The sequence below is a fragment of the Peromyscus maniculatus genome, chromosome 7 (assembly GCF_049852395.1).
Source record: "Peromyscus maniculatus bairdii isolate BWxNUB_F1_BW_parent chromosome 7, HU_Pman_BW_mat_3.1, whole genome shotgun sequence".
Lineage (NCBI taxonomy): Eukaryota > Metazoa > Chordata > Mammalia > Rodentia > Cricetidae > Peromyscus > Peromyscus maniculatus.
Window position 1 is genome coordinate 26449366 of NC_134858.1, and position 21973 is coordinate 26471338.

The 21973-nt window shown below is 39.4% G+C and overlaps 1 protein-coding gene across 8 annotated transcripts in view; it reads left to right on the forward strand.

The window, feature by feature from the left end:
- Opcml (opioid binding protein/cell adhesion molecule like) overlaps positions 1–21973 on the forward strand; it is a 1130894-nt gene that overhangs the window by 1020055 nt on the left and 88866 nt on the right. For all 8 annotated transcript variants that reach the window (XM_076575912.1, XM_042280598.2, XM_076575910.1 and 5 more), the window contains one exon: positions 3281–3406. In XM_076575912.1, coding sequence (XP_076432027.1) covers positions 3281–3406 — 126 coding nt within the window. The remainder of the gene's footprint in view (positions 1–3280; positions 3407–21973) is intronic.

The following is a 21973-nucleotide window of genomic DNA, read 5'->3' on the forward strand; positions in this document are numbered from 1 at the left end:
CCTGTTTTTTTTTTTTTTCCTGTGTGTTATTTGGTAAAATATGTGCACTGAAATTTCAAGGCAATTCCTAATGCAGAAATAACCCCCAATATGGCAGATTTATAAGCTAAGCAATTTTTATTTATTTGCTAATGTGGATTCCCTCAAGAGCTCAAATGTTCCGCTGGTTACTTATGGCTTCTCCTTGAAAAGTCTCACCTGTGAGGTCTCAGCAGTGCGAAACTGCAGGCTGCGGCATTGTCAGAACTCAACATTGGCCATAATTCTCTTCTGCCAATGACTTGGGTGGTTTGGAACCTACCAGCACTTCAGCTGTTTGTTTGATAATTAATAATTCATAATTAAAGTGGCAATACAAATAAATCAACAGGACTGTAGGCTTGGTGCCTTGTCTCTCTGTAGTCTTTCATTCAATTCGGATGATTTGAAAGGAATAAAAAATTGGGAAGGAAGCTGGAAGCTTGCATTCCAAGCTTTGCCTCCCTTAGCATTGGAATTCTGTTTAGACAGTGCTCTGAATCCTCCTCTCAGAGAGGAGTTCAGCACATGCCCTTGACATCCTCCAAATACAAGATACAGGGGTTCCACCTTTCCTCATGCACTTGGTCTCTAGGGAAAGAGACAGGGTGCTATGGTAGCTGCAATGTAGCATGGTTTATCATCTTCTTGAGGCAGGCTTGCATGAGGTGACACGGGAAAAATGCTTCAGTATTGGGGACATGGGAAAGGGGAACGACAGAAGGAAGGTGGCATCTGAGCGGTTCTCTAAAGAGGAGCCAAGCCCTTACAAGTAAAAGATGAAGACGGGGGAAGAACAGCAAAGTCTTCTGGGTACCTGGGTCCTGACAGGATCCAAGGGCATGGGGATCTGCTTGATGGAATCCAAGAGCATGGGGGTCTGCAGTGTGCACTGTGAGTGGCAGCTGTCTATAGATACGGTGCTGTAGTCAGTCTACAAAGGACCTGTTTACACAGGGGAACTTGTGTGTTACACCTGGGACACCATAGAGAGCTGCAAGAGTCAGTAGAAGAGCAGACTGACTACCTTATTACTTCAAAGGGTCACACTGTCTACATGGAGACGGTAGATTTGATGGACGTAAAGATGCCAAGGAACCAATTACAAAGTTGCAGGTGAGAATCTACTGTAGTTCTCCATTGAGAATTAGTGATAAAGCCAAGCAGAAATGCTGATGAGAAAAGTTGAGGTGAAATCTAGGTATTTTCCTATCCTGAGGTTTTAGTGAAGTTGGTAGTTAAGGTCACAAGTTCAACCAAGGTAGGTAGTAAGATGAGGAATCATATTATGCTTGAAGTACCTAAGATCCATGGACCTTGTCCCGGTATTAAAGAAGAAAACAATTGTGCAATGTTATTGTCACTTTTTTTGTAATCAGCAGCAGCATTGTGGCTGCCATAGCAACCAATACTTATGAGTGCTTATTTTATGTCAAACACTCTGATAAGACAGCACTTAAAATCATCTAGCAAAGAGGTTAGTGCCTCCCAGTTAACAGGTGAGGCACCAAAGTTCAAACAGTAGAGAGCAAATTACGAATTAAGATCACACAGTAGGTGAGAAACTGCACTCCAGAGCCCTGGCTCTAACTGATGGAATACCATAGCACCAAAAATAATTCATTTCATGGTACAAATATGTCCTGGCTTACTGTGGGTCTTAAAATTATCCAGTGTTTGAAACAATGCAAAAGTGTTTCTCATGTCATAGAAATCTTGGTCTAAATTTTGATTTGAGGTCTTCCCAAGGCTGGTGTTATGTGGTATGCAACTCTTTCACTGTGCTGGGCAGTGGCAGTGAACCATAGCTCCAGTCCAGAAGACTTTGCTGTTCTTCCCCCTTCTTCATCTTTTACTTGTAAGGGCTTGGCTCCTCTTTAGAGAACTGCTCAGATGCCACCTTCCTTCTGGAGCTCAGGGAACATCATAAAAGAGGGGGGCAGATATACCGTAAGAGTCAAAGGCAGTAAATGACAACAGACAAACAGTTTACCATGTACAACAAGACACTTGTACTGAAAGCCACTAAAGACCTACCACTAGTTCAGAAGATACTGGCAACTGATAGTAGCTAAGAGAGGGAGAATATGATTACTTCAGGAATGTAGCTCCTAAATTGCTATCCATACCCCAGTAGATGATCCTATACCCATCTAAGGACAGCACTAAATAGACTCAGTAGGTTATAAAAGACACAGAGAGAGCATGTGAAGTTACAAGTTGGGAGTAGGGGAGAAATTAGAGGAGCAAATGGGATATATGTTTGATCAAAACACATTAAATGCATGTATGAAGTTCTCAAACCAGAAAACAAAAAAAAAAAATTTAAAGTAGCAAAATTTGAAGCCTGGCAGTGGTGGTGCACACTTTTAATCCCAGCACTTGGGAGGCAGAGGCAGGTCGATCTCTGAGTTCCAGGCCAGCCTAGTCTACAAACTGAGTTCTAGGATAGCCAGGACTGGTAAACAGAGAAACATTGTCTCAAATTTTTTTAAAAAAAAATTGAATGGGGTTTGAAGGTCAGATGGATTAATGGAAACTTTCTGGTTTGGGAGGTTGCCTATTGTTTTATGAATATTTTTTATTTGTATGAGCATGAACTGCATATTCAATTACTCATTTTAATTCTTAATATCCTGCACAATTTCTAGTATGTACTAAAAGTTTTGTGGATTTGTTGAACTGGATTTATATAGGCTTAAAATAAACAACCACTAAACACCGATAATAAAATAAAATAAATGTAAAAAAAAATAGTTGAAAAGAATTCTGGGAAGAAATACTGTGTTCAACCTCAAAGCTTTAGAAAGAGTCTGAATGCTTGGGACATGGTAATTAGCCAATGTGTTTGGCTTTTGCAGTGAGGTATTGGGTACAATCTGTGACTGGGAACCTCCTGTCATCTGTGTAAATAAGAAAGGAGCCTGTGGACAGAGAAGGACTCTTGCAGGTTCTTGTGTTTTATCTTTGACTTTCCTCTCATTGAATAAGTGGTTATACACTTGTCTTCAGATCTGCCAATGCTACCACCATACCTACATCTACCAACTACCTCAACAGGGCATAACAATGAGTTTTTCTATTAGAGACATTCCATAAATGGTGCCAATGTTCAGATCTTTGACAAGATGAGCAAAGTGGGATTAAAATGATATTTATGGTACAAATATGTAATATGATATTTGCATATTTATAGGCTGATAGCTCCTTTTAAGTGCAAGGAATCATTCTGTTTTTTTTTCTCTCTTCTGTGTTTTTTTAGTTCCTCCCCAGATAATGAACATCTCTTCAGATGTTACTGTGAATGAAGGAAGCAGTGTGACTCTGTTATGTCTTGCAATCGGCAGACCAGAACCAACGGTAACATGGAGACACCTGTCAGTCAAGGGTAAGGTATTCACCATGCAAAGTTTTGAGACTGTATATTAAAGGCCTGCATGGTGCTTATGCAAAAAGAACATCAGCAACCAGAAAATAGCCTTGTATGTGAATGCTGCAACTCAGCATCTCAAAAGCAACCTATTCTATGTATCTGCTGCTGAGCCCCACGTTCCAGGAAAAGACTTTGTAGAAGAAATTTACTGAAATTATGTTCTCAGTTCTTCCCATAATTTAGAAATCCTTTGACTCCAAACTGAATGGAAGAGTGGATGAGTAGCTTTCATTGACAATAGTAATTTGTGTGGAGAGGGGTGTGTCCTTTCTTGTAGTAGAGGGTGAGGTTGATAGCATGCCCTTGGGAACTTTGACACTGCCCTATCTGATGGAGAGAAGGACCTCCTGCTTCAATACTTTCAGGACAGTTATGCAGAGCCATACCTGTTGGATCTGGACACACAGAGGTCACTGTGAGAGGAAGAAGGGCAGTAGGAGTAGGGACTTACACTAGGCGTGACCTTGCTCAGTACTCAGGAATTGGTATTAAACCATCAGTTACCATCATCTCTGACTTAGTAGGAAGGAAAACAAAAGAACCTGGGTCCTTACCGCTGTGAAAATAACTTGCTCCAACTTGAACTTTCAAGGATGGGCACAGAGCCAGCTGATATATTACACTGTTGCCAGAACTGTGATTGATTCTAGAGAATATACAAGAATCAAGTGCTCCCTCAGGCATTGGAAAACCCAAACGTGAAACCAGTGAATAGGAAAATACACATATGCCTGCGTGTAATGTAAAAATAATGTACATCTAAAAGAAAGCAGGGAAGTAAATCCTCATAACCTTGAGAAAGGCAGAGATCCCTAAAACACAAAAAAGCCCTCTCTGAGAAGGAAAGAAAAATGACAGACTTCCTTGAGTTTCTCAGGGCAGTGTCTTAGCCAAGTGTGAAAAGCTTCATGACTTAAATGGAAATGTGTTTCTTCACACTGTTGGAGGCTGTGTGTCAAAGGTCAAGGTGTAGCCAGGCTGCTTCCTTTCTTTGGTTGATTCCTTCCACCTTTTCTGCTAGCTCCTGATGATTGACTATGAGTCTTGGTTATGCCTTGTTTTGTAAATGTGTCACTTTGATGTCTGCCTCCATCCTCAGTAGCATTCTCCTTATGAGTGAGTGCAAACTTCCCATTCCTATGACAAAGTAAGGGATCCTAGTGATTACCTCTTCTTGTTTGTTTTTTACTTGATTGCCTCTATAAAGACCCTATTTCCATTAAAACATCATTAGAAAGCAATGAAAAGTCAAGTCTCTGAAAAAGATTATACTTATTTCTGACAAAAAAATGACATTAACTAAATATGAAAATTTATAGCATACAACCCTAAGACCCACCTAAAAATGATCAAAACAAGCATATGAAAGCAAACAAAGTACATGAAAATATACTCAACATCATTATCATAGAAATGACAATCAAAGCACAGTGAGATACCACTATGAATGGAGCCACTAGAAAGACTAAAATTAAATAGACTGATAACATCAAGTGTTGGTGAGGCAGGGAGCCACTGAAGTTCACCCTCCTCAACTCCGAACTGTGCCACTGAATAAGCACTCTGGAAGGAAATTTGACATTTTACTGTAAAGTGAAACATAGACTTAACATATACCTAAAGTGTGTATCCACAGATATACACTGCATGTGTTAGTTTCATTCACAACAGTTTAAACTAGAAGTAGATCACATGAACACTAACAGCAAGCAAATAAACATAAACAATAAAACAATGTTGAACAATCAAAAGACCAACCACTGATTTACATGACATGGGGGATGAATCTCAAAATCACACTGAGAAAGACAGATGTAACTACACACACACACACACACACACACACACACACACACACACACACACACACACCAGGTGATTTCTTTGAAATAGACAAGTCCTAGACCAGGTAACCCTAATCCATAGTGACAAAAGCCAGGTCTTCAGTTACCTAAAGGGGACTTTGGGTAACACTGATTGCAAAGTTGGGTAGGAAAGGGTGTGTGTTGGGGTGTGGGAGGGTGTGGCTCTATATCTTGAATGAAATGATAGTTGTAATAGTTTTACATAAGTCAAAATGAATACAACTTTACACTAAAAATAAGTGCATTAGACTGAGTATAAATTCGATTCTAATAAATTTTGAATTCTGTAGACATATAAGAAATAATGTCCTGATGTCTTTTCCTAATTTAGGATATCAGTCATCTCAATAACTCCAAAGGAGCAATGATTTGTTATTGGAAACATCACTTAAGCAGTGGGCATTTTCTTCCTCATAAACTAAGAACATTCATTTTCATCTCTATCTTTTTCCAGGGAAAGATAGTGCTAATAAAATTGCTTAACACTTTTGATAAAGACTACAGATATTGAAACCTAAAATTTTAATATTATAACATCAACAAGAGCATTAAAACACACACAGTGAGCATTGCCAAGCTCAGCTTTGATCTAAGTGTAGCCATAGTGCAGGTCCTAAAGGCAGGAGCCCCAGGTGACTTTTGTCTAAAACCAGAGAGAATTTAGGTTTTATGTGATCAACAAGAATATGTCTAACCAGGAGACCAATTTTTATGCATTTGGTAAAGTTGAATGTATTTATAAATGCTTTAAATCCCAGAATATACTCATTTGATCCCAACTATATAGTTCTCGAAGCCTGGAAACATTGTAAAAAGAATTTTGACTTTGTGTAAGTGTTTTGAAGCAATTCTTTCTAATGGTTCACTGGTAAGAGTTCCCCTTTTAAAGAGAGATTCATTCATCTCCCAACCTTTCATATAGTGTAATAGTTACAATTCAGCGTTAGAAGAAAAAAAAAGCCAGCAAATTCTAAATTTAAATGTTGCCTGTGCTCTTTCAGTCTCCAGGACTGCACTTCACTGCAAGCAAGGCTTTGTCTCCAGGCTCTTGGGTCCCCAGCTATCCTGGCTGCTATTGTCTTAGCTTATCTGCTTGCAATGACATTTAAACATTTCAACTCAAGGCATTGTTTCTGAAGTTTTCAAAGATCTGGAGAGTTTGCAAGTTTGAAATCTGCATCTGCTGGGTAGACCCAAGTGTTTTCTCTGTTTGAAAAGATGTTGAGCTCTACTCAGAGTTAGGGGGCTGTTCTAAAGAGGACCATTCAGTACAATGTGAACATCAAATAGCATTTTGAGGGGGAAAATGTTGGTTAGCTGAGAATGGAAGAATAAGAAATACAGGTTACAATGATGTTTCTTTTGGCATTCCAATGGTGTTACACATGAGGATTAAGCTCACTGGACAGTTCTGCTCCCAAAGATTGGTGGAGTTTCTGAAATATATGGCTTAAATTGTGGGCTTACATAATTGGAATAAATAAATAAAATATTCATTTAGGAAAGTTAAGAATAATATTCATACTTAGGTTTTAACATGTAATTCTAAGAGAGGCATGTATCTTAATGGTACAGTGTATGCCTAGCATGACCAAGGACCTGGGTTTGAAACTCAGAGTCATAAAATGGCAGTCTGAATATAGGCAGCCAATTCCTAGAAATCACAGAAAGAAGTTAGAGTAAGTGAATGTAAAACTCCATTGCCATGTGGGAGACTATTAACATTAAGCATTGATGTGACCACAAAAATAAGAATCTCTGAAATTAAAAAAAGAAGATATAATGAAGGAAAAAATACAAAAAAACATAGAGATCAAAGTACAAGAATGGTATTACTACGGGCTGGAGAGATGGCTCAGTGGTTAAGAGCACCGACTGCTCTCCCAGAGGTCCTGAGTTCAATTCCCAGCAACCACATGGTGGCTCACAACCACCTGTAATGAGATCTGGTGCCCTCTTCTGGCCTGCAGGGACATATGCAGACAGAACACTGTATACATGATAAATAAATAAATCTAAAAAAAAAAAAAAAAAAAAAAAAAAAAAAAAAAAAAAAAAAGAATGGTATTACTACATAAAATTATAGTTGGACAATGGAGGGCTGCAGGCCGAGATGTGATGGTAAATGTTTGTTTAAAATTGTCTGTTAGTAAGGTGGGTAGAGGGAATCTTAAATGTTATTACCAAGTTCTCTTGGTGCGAATATCCTGTGTATTGGCACATTCCTGGGAGTCCTGTAGCAACTTTGCATTTCTGGTTCATTTTCTCATCAAAACCCAGAACTACACCTAAGTAAGGTGTCAGTCCAAAAGGAGCTACAGGGGTTGAAGAATCCACAAAATACCAGATGTGGTTTAAAGAGACCCAGCTTCTCTAATCTCTAGACTCAGTGAAGAACTGAAGACCCACTGACCTGTTTCCTCTTCAGCATTGAAAATATACCTGAATTCCCCAGAGGTAGCATTACAGAAGATCTCACCAACACTTCCTAGGAAAGCTGGACATTTTACAGGATCATGATGAAGTGTTGTGACATCTCTAGGAAAGAAGGACTACAGATGTCCATTTAGGTTTTCACAGTTGACATGCTAACTACCAAGCATATGACTGCATAGCTTTAGATGTAAAAAGTTATCCTTAATGGTTTCAGTAGCAGATAATGTCTTACTAATAAAATATATTCTTATGGATGTAATAGAGAATTATGATACTTGCCAAATGGGCTTTACACACATACAGTTCTGTTGCAAGGTAACCTGCAGCTCAGGACTAGAAGAAAAATTCACAGGTTTCTATATTAGTGACTCCAGTTCTTCAGAATAAGGTAGGCATGTTTCAAATAGGTAAGCAGAGTGGTTGAGCAAATGGCCAGTGTGTTTGCAGCACACTATGAATGAGCTGGGTTTCAGGAATTATTTTCTGATCCCTTCCTGCAGAAAAGTAGAAGAGTAATTGGATCGGCAAAAGCAGGGGATATCTCTTCTGTGCACAAGGGTGATCTGAATACAAAGGTGCAGGAATGGGAGCAGAGAGAGTCTAGAAAGACTTGCTTTTCTACAGAGGGATGGGTTTCTTTCCTTCTTGTAATACCATAGCAATCCACTCTAATGCCTCACACCTGGCCGACGTCTAATGACATATTTGGGAAGGCCAGATGTTTGGGGACCATAATGAAGTCTTCTCTTCTATCTCCCTCCACTGAGATTTTAAGATGACAGCCATTCACCTGTGAGTGAGTTGCTCACACAATCTACTCATACAAGATAATACCTCAGGGAGCTGGTGAATGAATTATTTTTGCAGAATTTTCTAGGTAACTGAAGCTGACTCCTTTATGCATCAACTTGAGTCATTTTAATGGAAGCACTTTTTTAAAATGCAGCAGGTTCTCTTCTGATTCTTCATTCTAGTGAATGCCATTTAGGCTCATCTTTATAGTGTAGCAACTGCACTACACATTTCAGTTGTTTATAACTGGGCACTTGGGGACTAGGGTAACTAGGAATATAGCCTTTAGACACTGTTGAAATCCTTGTGTCTGGTGTCCATTGTTCCCTGCTCTTCCTTTCTTCACCCCAATCACACTATTAATTGTCAATTCTCCCTAAAGTTGGTGTGCCTATTTCTCAGTGGCTGCCTTTCCTCTGACTGTTTCTAATTTGTGACAATGAAGAATCTGCATAACCCAATGGATTGAGCCTGAGTAAGAACTAGGAGGGAGGGGCCTCAGCTCTCATGGTGGTGATGAGGTACTCTGATGGTTATCAGGAAGAAGTAGAGTTTTGTATTTTTTACCACATGAAGTTGCTAGATATATGCGTTCCATGGTAGTGGTGAGCTATACTAGCAAAACTATAATCCGTGGTTCTCATTTGTTTGGTAATTCTATCTTCTGTACTCTCTATTTAATACTGAGGCTATGAAGTATACAGAACTATGCCTGTTTCATCCATAGTCTTTATTTGTTGCTCTATAATTCTTAGGGAAAAAAAGTCTTGAGCAACTTATCAATTCCTTATTACCCCAAATATGTATAGTTGTGTTATACATATTTGTATATGTATATGGTGTGTTGTCTCACTGGAGATATGTGGACTTCAGTCACTTAGACTGGATTTTGAGATCTTAGCTTAGCTCTTAACAAACTCAGTAAGATTACAAACATCCCTTCATTCATCTCTCTGATCCTCAGTTTCTTGTCCTGTAGAATGGGACTCTGTATGTCAATCTCATCAGATAATGTTTGGGTTGAAAATAAACAGAGAATGGCAAGCACCCATTGTCATGGAGCATGGGTGCACAACTTTTTCTTTTATGTAACTGTTGTTCGGATGATTCATCAAATGCAGTCTTAAAAATCTGCAGCCTATATATAACCTGGGAACTGGCTATGTTGGATATCTACTGTGTTGCTGGAAAAATGGAATCCCCTTCCACAAGTTCTTAGTCTTGTTCACAAAAGAATTTTAAAATGGATTCAGAACAAAGCTCCAGAACTATTTTATTCATTTGAAAGAAAAATGACCAAGTAGGCAAATTGTAAAAGATGGCAGCTGCTCCAAGAAGGAGATGGATAAGAGGGAAAGAGGTACCATGCCTTTTGAGTTAGGGTCCATTAGAGAAGGCAGGCTCAGCAATAGACCCCAGCAAGCAGTTGTGTACCCAAGGGGAGGGGCTTCAGAGAAACAGTGAGAAATCCTGGTGGTCAGGAAAAGCATGCCTTGTCTTTTGGCCAATGTTGGAAAAAGAAATGGGCAAGTTATCCTCTTGAGCTGCAACTCAGAAAAGTGGGTGAGCTTAGTAGCTCTGCCTGGCAGAAGTTGTATCAGCAACTACATTTAGGAGGGGTTTGGGGAGGGGAAAAGTACATTGTCTCAATAAGGGATAAGTATTCCTCTCACCTCCCCAGCATGTTTTCAGGTCAATCTGCTTTCCTGAGTGTATGGACTTAGGGTCAGATGACTGACAGGCCCAGCTAGATTAATACTCAAGGGAGTACAATAGTATATAATACTCTAGTCTTTAGGGCAGGCCAGAACGTTATGCCTCTACCCAGGGCCAGAGGTAGAACACAAAACTTTCTTTTGACCAAAAGGAAGTAGTTCTCCCTTACTGGGCCTCAACAAAGCTATTCAATTATTAAGGAGGGGGCAAAGCTGATGTTTCCCATTTGGGTATTGCTGAGGAAACAGGAGATAGAGTCCAAAACCAACCATGATGGAGAGGTCCAATGACCTCCAAGGTTGTTCATCTCTATCTAGCTACCCAAGAATTGGGTCAATCCTAGTCTTGTATTTAACTTATTTAATGTTCCAGTAGTCCTGAGAGAAAAATGCTAATATTTAACTTTATTCCCCATTCCTTTATTCTTGAGTCATTAATTTAGCAAATCTGGAAATTATACAGATGTTTCCTTGTGATGGACAAATCTTCAAACAACTCAAATGTCTTTCACTGAGTGGGTAGCTAACTGTGGTATATCCACACTATGGCATACTGCACAGAAGAAGAAAGAACCCTTATTCATTAACTTGACTACTTAAAAGGAATGAAAACTGGGTGCTATGTTGAGGATAAAAGTGTTATGTACTGTATATTTCTTTAACAGCAGAAGTATGGCAGCAGACCGCAGACCAATGATGACAAGAGTAAGGGCAGAAGAAGAGGGCTGTGAGTTGGCACTGAGCCTATCACATCTCCATTGCTGTGGTAGACATGTGAATCCATATGCATAATGAAGTGTCCAAACTCATGTAAAATAAGCATGAAAAACTGAGAAAAATTCATGGAAATTTCATAGCATTCTTATGGTATGCACATATTTACATATGTGTGTATAGATTTAGTTAATATTCATATTCAATTAATGTAATATACCATAATTGAAGAAACTTAGTGGTGAGTATATAGAACTTACCTACTATTCTTACAACTTCTTGTAAATCAATATTAATTTTAAAATAAAACATTACAAAAAAAGAATGAGTAAAATGAAGCCATAATTTTCCATTAATAATCTACCACTATAAATGCTTATAGAGTATAAATGCAGTTTATACTTCTTTATGCATCATTGCACATGAGCTTATCACAGTTCTCCAAATGGGTCAGAGAAGGAATACTCCACCTGTTTCAAGGGTACAGAAACAGACACAAAGAAAGACATGACAGGTGACTCCCAGCTGGCTGAGCCGTACATCTATGAAAGGAACCTGGTTTCTGGTTTTTGAATCCGGACCTCTTTGTACTACACAAAAATGGTTCCAATGGCTTCAAACTGTAATGGTGCATTTTAAATCCGCTTCTGCTTGTTAGCAGGGGCACCCAAGGGTGCCCACTAACTTTGAGTGACATCTATACTCTCATCCTATCCTTCCTTCCTTCCTCCACACCCCCTTCCAACATCTAGTCATGTTTCTAACTCCATCCACATCACGTTTTTCTAACAAAAGCACTGCCTCCTAATGAAGGCCACAGACATGCCATTGTCTGTTGACGGTCTCTGTTACTCCTCTGCTTCAATTAAAATAAACCCATGAAGACCTACCAGCCTTACTTCTCTTCTAAACCACCCATGCCCAAGGTCCAGCTACTGAGAGAAATTGCTTATTAGTTGACCATCCACTCTTGCTACTGCGCCTTTGTCTTTCTGCAAGGCAGCCAGGATCCTTGTTTCTAATCTGGAGTCATGTTTAGAGCCTAATTAATCCCTGGAGTGTGAGAAAGAGGTGTCTGAGATGAGAAATCAAGGTTATACATATCTTGCTCAGTGGAACAGTTATGGGCAAACAAGCTGTTCCTCTCACATTTTTGCAAAGCAAATTTATGTTCGCTAACTTTGGTTCTTGTTGTAAATGAGAAGTGTATGAAGGTCTAGCAATGCGCTTTCACCATATGGGTGCCCATATGTTTCCCCCCCTTTGCTTGCGTACATTTCGCTTTGGCATGCACATATGCCTGTATTTTTGCAACTTAACAATATTAAAACTAATCCCATTTATGCTCCTTTTGGGTGAGTTGATTGAGTCATAAATTCCTGAGAATCTCTTTCTTGGGATGCTGAAGATCTGATGCCTGAGTAGGGGGAGGGCAAAGTAAGCTATTCTGGCAGCAGAGGAAGTCAGCCTGTGCCCCTGCCTACCTGATGTTCCCTGACCCAGGCTCCATAGTGGGATACTAACACTAATGACTGGGAAGCACGAACAGATTACACCTTGGTGATAACCCACATTCTGCCTCCCTTGTGAGGAGGAATCTTTACTAAGAAACAGATGGTAATTCCCAGGCTTCCCTCTCTGAAGTCCCTGGTGGAGTGACTCCTTTTGCAGCAAGCAGTCTTGATGGCTGGAGGTGTAGCACTGGATATATAGTCAGTATTTTTATTTTTATATTTCCCACACTGAGCTGAGAAACTCTGCTTGTCACAAAGGGAGCAGCTGGAAACTCAGCTTGCACTGAAATGATGTTCAGCTTCTTCACCAGGCTCTTTGGAGAATAAATATTAAAAAAAAATGTATATTAGCATGTATCAGATCGGGTGAAAACCTCAACTAATTCTCTGGAAAATTGGAACTGGCAGTGTTGCTGCTGTTTGTTGTCAAGCCTTCTCCATCTTTATTTCTTACTCATCCATTCACTCACTCATTGGCTTTTCACAATATCTCCTCTCTCACACATACAAAACAATGGTGTGGAAGGTAGAAGTGAATCCCATCTTAAGGACCTGACAGTCTAGATACTCAGTGATCAAGTAAGTCAGCACATGCCCTGTCAGTGTGTGGTGACAGGTATGACTGGGACACAGGAAAGGATGGCCCAGTGCAGGGAAAGTTCACCAGGAAGGTGGCGTTTGAGGATGAGTTAAAGTCCATTAGGGAGCCTGGCAAGGTGGTGCACATCTTTAATCTTGGCACTCCAGAGGCAGAGGTAGGTGAAGGTAAATCTCTGTGAGTTGGAGGCCAGCCTGGTCTACAGAGTGAATTCCAGGTCAGTCAGAATTTCTAACACAGAGAAACCCTGTCTTGAAGAACAAAACAAAACAAATTTAAAAAACAAAAAAAAAAAAAGAAAGAAAAGAAAAGAAAAAAGTCCATTAGGTAAAGAGACAGGGACATGAGCCCTTGTTAGCTCCCTAGGCAGACACTTTCCACAAAAGAAACACCATGTTCCCATTGGAAGAGGGATCTGGGTCTGCAAGAAGCAACACTATATGCTAAACAAAACAGGAGAGATAACATATCACCCAAAGGTACTTAAGGTTTTTGCTCATTATTCTGAGAATACTATAAAAAAAAACCTAGACCTTCAAGAAAGCTTGCAAATAAGGTGATCCTGTATCTAGATTTAACTAGAAACATTTAATTTCTCATCTACTCCTTCTCTATGCAAATATGGCAATTGACTAAACCTCTGCTTCCATTCCCCATCTATAAACCAAAATGAATTAGTAATGATACTTTTCCTTTATGGAGGCAAGGAGAATGGAATTTGATAGTATCTATTCCAAATACTTTTAGATTATAATATAAGAAAGGAAATTAACATGTATCATAGTAAGTGTAAAATTGGAATTAGAAAGGCACCCAGTGCCGCCTGCCGTCTGTTGCAAAGCCTTCTCTATGCAATTGCTATATCAAATTATGCTATTGAAATCAGCTGGACACTGATAAAATTGAGACCAGCTTTACAAGTCCTGTAGATCTAATTGGCCTCAGCAGTGGGTCCACAGTGACTCTTGCTGCTGAACTGAAATCCTGGGCTTCAATAGAAAATAATAAGCAGCCAGGCCTCACACCAACACACTGCAGCCACCCCTGGAGATAATGCATTGAGCCCCTTCACTTGGCCAGATGTTGAAGGAACCTCAGAACTATTCATTTCCTTCTCCCTTGCAGCGTGAACACCTTTGAGAATCTTTGAAAAGATCCCTGGCTCCAAATGTGACCACTGGCTTTCCTTAGGGTTCCTTCCTCATAGACATTTGTATTTCTATAAACCTCTACCTTCCTAGGGTAAAGTTTCTATGAATCACCTTCTTGGGGAAAGGTATTTTCAACTGGGTCTCCACTATTTCCAACCAAACTTACTATGATTAAATTTGCCCTGCAATGTGTCAGTGTGTAGCCAAGGCAAGTACAACATAGTCTGTCTTCTACACTGAAAAGGAGATTGGAGGGGGAGATCAGTAAGCTTTGTCTCCCACTGCAAAGTAGTTGGGACCACTACAAGAAAGAGACAGAGCAGAGGTAGCTTGAGGTCACTGATTGACTTTTTAAGATCTCTCTCCGTATTGTGGTTTTAGGAAGGTCTGTGGCTTCATCACAAGTTCCAGGTAGCTTGGCGAGATGCCCACATCTAACTCACTAACAGCTAGAGTTGGATGCACACATAAACGCGCGTGCGCGCGCGCACGCGCGCGCGCACACACACACACACACACACACACACACACTGATGCCAAGTTATGGGATTTTCAAAGCATTCCTACCAAGTTAATACAGCTAGGTGCACAGTGTTTAATTAGCATGCTTCACATCAATAGAGCATCAATGACATAACACTTAGAAGCTTAAGCACTGAAATGTTTTGTCCTCTTCATTCTCTCAGTGCACTGGGCAAGCCTCATAAAGTGCAAAGAGTATGTCTTGATTAACTGTATTACTGAGATACTGACATCTCCTGGTGATGCTATACCCCACTTGGGCTAGATAGGATTCCTTTCTTCCTTCCCCATACCTTGGCCACTGGAGGTCCAGTAGAGTACATGAGCTGGCACATTTGTAAAGTTCCTAGCACCAAGCACACCACCTTACATTTCAAATGTGATCAAAGAATTCCTAGCAAATAACTGTATGCGTATGGTCTTATATCCATCCTATAGTATGCCAGAAACAAAGGAAACAGAAGCACAATGATGGTCTGCCTAGACCTGTCTCCAGATCCAAGGACTACTGGGATGATAGTCCTGATGTGCCCAGGAAAGGCTGTTGGGGTGTCTTAGTCACTGTTCTATTGCTATGAAGAGACACCGTGACTGAGGCGACTCTTAGAAAATAAAACATTCAATTAGCGGGCTTGCTTACAGTCTCTAAGGTTAAGCCCATTATCATATAGTGAGGAGCATTACAGCATGCAGACAGGCACTGGAGCACTGGCCTGTCCATAGGCAGAGAGAGTGAGACTGGGCCTGAAACCTCAAGGCCTGACCCCACTGACACACTTACTCCAACAAGGCCATACCTCCTAATCCTTCCAATCCTACCAAAGAGTTGCACTCCCTGGTGACTAAGCATTCTACTATATGAGCCTATGGGGGACATTCTTATCCAAACCACCATGGCAGGAGGCAGGGGAGGGGGGCATTTCAGAGTTTATTTACAAAGTTGTAGAAAATGTGTTCTCTCCCAAGTACGTTCTTTCCATCTTCCCAATCACGATTCTTTCTTCCTCCTGTCCCTAAAAATTCTATGCTGGATAGCAGATGGTCATCTTGCTGAGCCTTTATTTATTGCATCTTCACTCAATACTAAAGTTTGTGCTAGTCTAGCTTTCTATGTTACAATGCTCTATGGTATGGAAGATGTTATTCTAGTCCTGTGCTTAGGGGAAACTTTGTGACTTGGGCTGGAAAACTTACTACTTTTGCAAAGAGGAAGCACAAAAATGTTTAGTACAATATTGGCAAATTGGGGGAATGATCTTTGCGTCCCATAGGATAGATCTGTCTCTGTGACACCAGAATTTTGACCTTCCCTGTTCCTCCAAGCTCCATTTCCCCCTGTCTTCCTCCTCACAGCACCTGCTATCATGGGCTTCCTATAGTGTTAACTGCTAATCCCCACATTGCCAGAGCTTGAGAAATGACTCTAGAAATGGTAGCAGTGGGGAAAGTTCCTTCCTCTACAGTTTAAAAGCAGCCAGCATGGTTAATTAGCTGCTTCTCTTAGAATGAGAACCGGAAGGGGGAAGGGAAGACTGGGGTGGGGGGGTTGTTTGGAGCATTCTAATTGGAGTAGGCTCTCCAGTCTTATGAATGTTCCAGCCTGGGAGAGACATCCTCCACTGGTGGTAAGTGGGATGAGGGGAAACTGATCTCATTAAGCAAAACTGGTTGATTGTCACTTTGAATGTGGGCTTCACAGCTGGAGGCTGTGATTGACTCACACACTAACAAGAACTGGAGTTGAGGGAAGAGGTGAGGAAATCAGATCTCTCAGTGCCCAGGCATCATGGAACTCCTCCCACCCATCCCCTGCATGTCCCTGGGGTAGCCTGAGAATGGGACACTAGGACACCTCTGTAGTCAGAGCAGGCAGCCTGGGAAGTCTTCTCTGCCTTTGCTTTGTCTAGCCACCACCTCTTTCTTTTATTTTTTCTCATCTTTTTTTTTTCCTCCAGAATAACTTATTGTTGAGAGTAACCCCCTGGGAGTGCCAGAAATAGTTTGGTTTTAATGATACTCTGGATGATTTTGCTTCCTAAGAGAAATGCTAGGTAAAGTAATGGATGTAACCAGCATTACCATCCTCCACTCCCAAGTGCCTCTCTCTCTCTCTCTCTCTCTCTCTCTCTCTCTCTCTCTCTCTCTCTCTCTCTCTCTCTCTCTCTCTCTCACACGCACACACACACACACACACACACACTTGGCTGAGCTACCCTCGGCCCCTCACAGCATCGCAGTCATAACTACTCTCATCTCAGTCCTCCGCGGCACTCTCCTTGCTCCAGTGAGCCTGGGCTTATTTGTCCCTACACAATTGGAGCCGGATCCAGTAATTACATCTGCAGTTAAAGGATCTCACTCCCTTACCAGCAGTAGGTATATTGCACTATTGCTGCTAATGAGGAATGAGCCTTCCCCACAGAGCATCTTGAGGCCACAGGAAGCTCTGGGACTCCAGGTAGCAAGACATCTGGAATGTGGTCCAGGGCCACAGTGTACTGCAATCTATAACTCATTCTTGCTCTCACCACACTGTTTGGGCGCTTGACAGCAGTTTGGAGCCAAGGTAATGTGGAGCCATAACACTCCAAGTCTGAATTGTAATTTCAAAGTGTCTGGTTCTGCATATGATGTAAAAGTCCCTGTAGGATGTACACACGGCCTCTAGCTGAGCCTTTATTCCCAGTGCCTAAAAGGATCCACTGAGACAGCATCTCCTCCCAGCCCTGGCTCACATCACTTCATCTACCACTATTATGATCATGGGTACTTCCCAACTTTCTTCTTTTTCTGTCCTCCTTGTGATCCCCATGCATTGGCCATCTCTCCTCATGTTCACAAAGGTCTTCCGTCCAAAGGCAGAAAATAAAAAAGTAGAGCAAAGGTAGAAAGTGACTAATGTACACCTCTTATAGAGGAGGAGATGGAGGTCTAGACTGTTCTAACTGCCTGTAGCTGGAAATAACCATCTATCAGTTAAATATTCATTTATGCAGTCATTCATTCATTCATTCATTCATTCTAGAAACTAATTAGTGAGAGCCAGCTACTTACCAGGATTCAAGAGTACCAGGACAAGCCTATAATCCCAGCAGTCAAGAAGGCCTTGTCTCAAAAATATAAAATAAAAGAAAAATTACCTATCATATACTGAACTTGAAACTGGAGTAATCAGGACCAATATAATTATTTATGGCTTTCCACAAAAAGATGACAAATAGTGCACGTGTTTACAGAACAGTGGACTAGCAATCTAGTAAGAGGAATGCAGGGTCTCAGAAATACCTCCGCTAACTTGTCTTTTGAAATGTGGGAGAATCAGGAGTAGCTCCTAGGAAGACGACTCAAAAAACACATTCAGAGTTTGTCAAAGGAAAGAGCAGAAATATCCAAGGCAGTGGATGGGGATAATTAGATGCACGATGTAAAAAAAGAGAAATAGCAAGTTATAATTGGTAATATAAAAGTAGTTTAGTATCTTGGGAGCATAAAGTGTGAAGCTGTTGTATGGAGATAGCATTGAGATTACTTGTCACAACCCAATTATCACACAGAATTGTAAGGAAACAGTCTTGGTCACACCCACCGGCAACCTAAACTTTTGTGCACATCTTCAAAATGACTCCCAGAGTAACAAACATATTGAATACCTGTATCTTACCATCAATCCTAGACTAAAATGTTTGACTGATACTCTCTGCCAGTCTTTTCCTGGTTTTCTCACAATATACAATTTTTTTTTCTTGTTTCCCTCAACACTTCATGAGAACTCCAAGCTGGCTGGATCCCCATTTCCTCACACTCTGTGCTCTCATGCTTTAGCAGAAATTGTTTTCCATATTTCTAATAAAACTCAGTTTGTGGACTCTTAACTTGGTCATTACTCTGAGTAGCATTAAGCCTGGGAACCAAGGATATATCCTTAGGTATACTTTGTAAGATGTTAACATTTACTTCCCCATGGTGGTTATATAAATTAAGGTTTAAGAAATAGATGTAGAACCAAGCTTTGTGGTATGCAGCCATGATCCCAGCATTCAGGATGGGACAGGAGGATCAAGAGTTTAAGACCAGCTTGAGCTACATACACAGTAATGCCTTACCTCAAAAACTAAAAGGGGGGAGTATTTGAAGACTTGCAAACTAATTCACTTAAGTATAGCATTCATAGTAAAAATTTATAATTTCTCTCTTCTCTCTCTCTCTTCTCCATGCACGTGTCTCTCCCACAGGCCTGAGCACTCTCTGTCCCTTTATCTCTAATAAACTCTTATAAGCGGGAAAAAAAAATTTATAATTCTATGTAACCACTAACCCAAGACAATACAGCACATTTGCTCTAGTTCAAAAAGATATTGTTTATCTTCTCCAAACTTACTTCTATGCCACTTGAGTAAATATCATGTCTGGCTATTGTGTATAGGCTTTTTGAAGCATGTGTTTACCTAGAATGTATACACATTTCTTAGAAAAAACACATATGGATCCAGAAAATATGTATATAAGCCAAATTACACATATGCACATTTAAAAATATATAAAATTTTCTATAACCTTAACATATATATTAAGAATTATTTTATTCAGCTTTAACATTTCCTTCATGTTGTTATGTGAGATCCCTTTTATTTTGGCCTAACGATGCATTATCTAGATATATCAGTATATGCTTACTCAGAAGCCATTGGATACACACTTGTCTGCTTCTACCCTTTTGACTACTGTGTGAAAAGCTGCTAAAATATGTAAATGCATTTTGTGAACATAAATTTACACTTTTCTTGGGTTAGATCTTGGGGTTGGAATTGGATGGTCATTCTGAGAGCTTATACTAAATTATACAAGAAACTGCGGAAATATTTTCCTAAGTGGTTGTTCCAGCTTATGTTCCTACACACTGTATAAGCGAAGTGATCATTCTGTATACCTGTCCATCACAATGGCATTCTCTCTTCCACATGACGTACTTTCTAATGATATGTATGGCATGTGTGTTTGACTTTGGACTGCACTTCTCTGGGGGTTAATGAGGATTGCACTGTTCCTTGTGCTGATTGGCCATTTATATGTCTCCTTGTCTGAAATATTAATTGAAGTGTTTTGACTCTTCTTGATCATGTTGTCTTCAATTGACTGAGTTGTAATAGCTATTTATATAATCTAGATGCATGTCCTATGGGAGAGGTGTGTGTGTGTGTGTGTGTGTGTGTGTGTGTAGGTAGATAGAGACAAAGAGAGAAAGAGGATTTTGTCTCAGCCTGCTTGTCTTCTCATCTTCACTAGTGATATCTTTCAGAGAATTAAGTTTCAATTCTATTGTTGTAGTTTTAATAGCCTATCATATTGGATAAAATTATTCAACAAAACACCATACATATTTTCTTCTAAAATGTTTAGAATTTAGCATATCAGTTTAATTGTAAGGTTTACATAAATTAATAATGTGTGTGATATGAAGTAAAGGTTCAAAATAATTTCTTCCATATGCTATAAGTCATTCTAACATCATTTGCCAGATGTACTCTGTTCTTTTCTCTGAATGACCTTGAATTATTTTCTTTAAAGATCAACCAACCATTGATTTTGGTTTCCTGCTGATATTCTATGATTTTTTCCTATTAATCTATGCCCATGTCAATACCATACTGTTTTGACAACTGTCACTTGATAATGTCCTAAAAACCAGATACTGCAGATTGACAACTATGAAGTTTTCAAAATAGTATTCTCTGTATTTTCACGTAATTTAAGAATCGGTTTCACAGTATCTACCAAGTATATGAAAATCTCAATTGTGAATATGTTTTAATTATGGATCAGTTTGAAAATAACTGTTGGCTTAACAAAATTGAGTTTTTCAATCTTTGAAACACATTCTACCATTGACCTAACCTTATTCAATTATTCTCAGCAAAATTGAAAATGTGGTTATAAAGTAATTTGTGTTTTCAGACAGCATGGGCAATGCTGTTTGGATTTCTATCTTAATTGATTATAGAAAATATGAGGAAATACAACTGACCTTTATGTGTTAACCTTGCATCTTATAACATTGCTAAATTTATTGGTCCTAATAAATTTTGAAGATTATTTAAGATATTAAACACAATTTATTTTGTTCTCTGTAATAAAGATGGTTTCAATTATTTCTTAACAATGAGTAGGTTTTTTCCTTTTCCAAATTATATTTGGCTACTTTCTCTGAACATTCCTTTTTCTCAACTAAGTGAAGTATTGTTTGTTGGTTTTACTTTAAAAATGAAGAAGTTTTCATTTACATTTAGTGTGTGTGTGTGTGTGTGTGTGTGTGTGTGTGTGTGTGGTATGAGAATGGATGTTGAACTTTTTCAAATACTTTGTTGGGCATCTATCTACATGATCATATGATGTGTTGTTAGAAATGATTGCTTTAATATTAAACTGACCTTGCATTCCTGAACTGAATCTTCTTTCTTCATGACATATGCAAATATGCAAACTATTCTTTTTTTTTTTTTTTTTTTTTTTTTTTTTTTTAGTAGAGAAATTGAATTTTCTCACATTCTGTTAAGGATTATGCTTCTATTTTGTACTTGAGGGCAAATGATTTTGAATGTTGTGCCTGGTGTTAGTTTCAAAGTGATTCTGGCTTACAGAATTAGTTGGGAATTTCACTTTATTTTGGTTATTTTATGTTTGAAAAAAAATGGATGCAGAGTGTTGCTATTCCATGGTACTAGCTTATAATAGTAGTATTTAATGGTAACCATTTCACATCTTTATCTTAGTAAGAAAAGCATTTATTTTGTGTTTTCTCTTAAATATGGTGCTGGTTCCAGAGAGCTCCTTTATATAAACCAAGAATGTCTCAAACAATTTTCAGAATATCTGTCTCACCAGTCCATGAACATAGGTCTTCCATTTCTGGAACCATCTTCTTTGTTCAGTGTCTTGAAGTTTTCATTGTAAAAGTTGCTTGCTTCCTTGTTTACACTTATTCCAAGATATTTTTGAGGCCACTGTGTAAAGCACTGTTCCCCTGATTTAATTCCTCACTGTCATTTGTATATAGAAATCTACTAATGCTTATGGGTTTTTTTTTCTCCCACTTAGGGTTTCTATTGCTGTCATGAAACACCATGACCAAAAGCAAGTTGAGGAGAAAAGGATTTATTAGGCTTACACTTCCACATCATAGCCCATCATTGAAGGAAGTCAAGACAGGAACTCGAACAG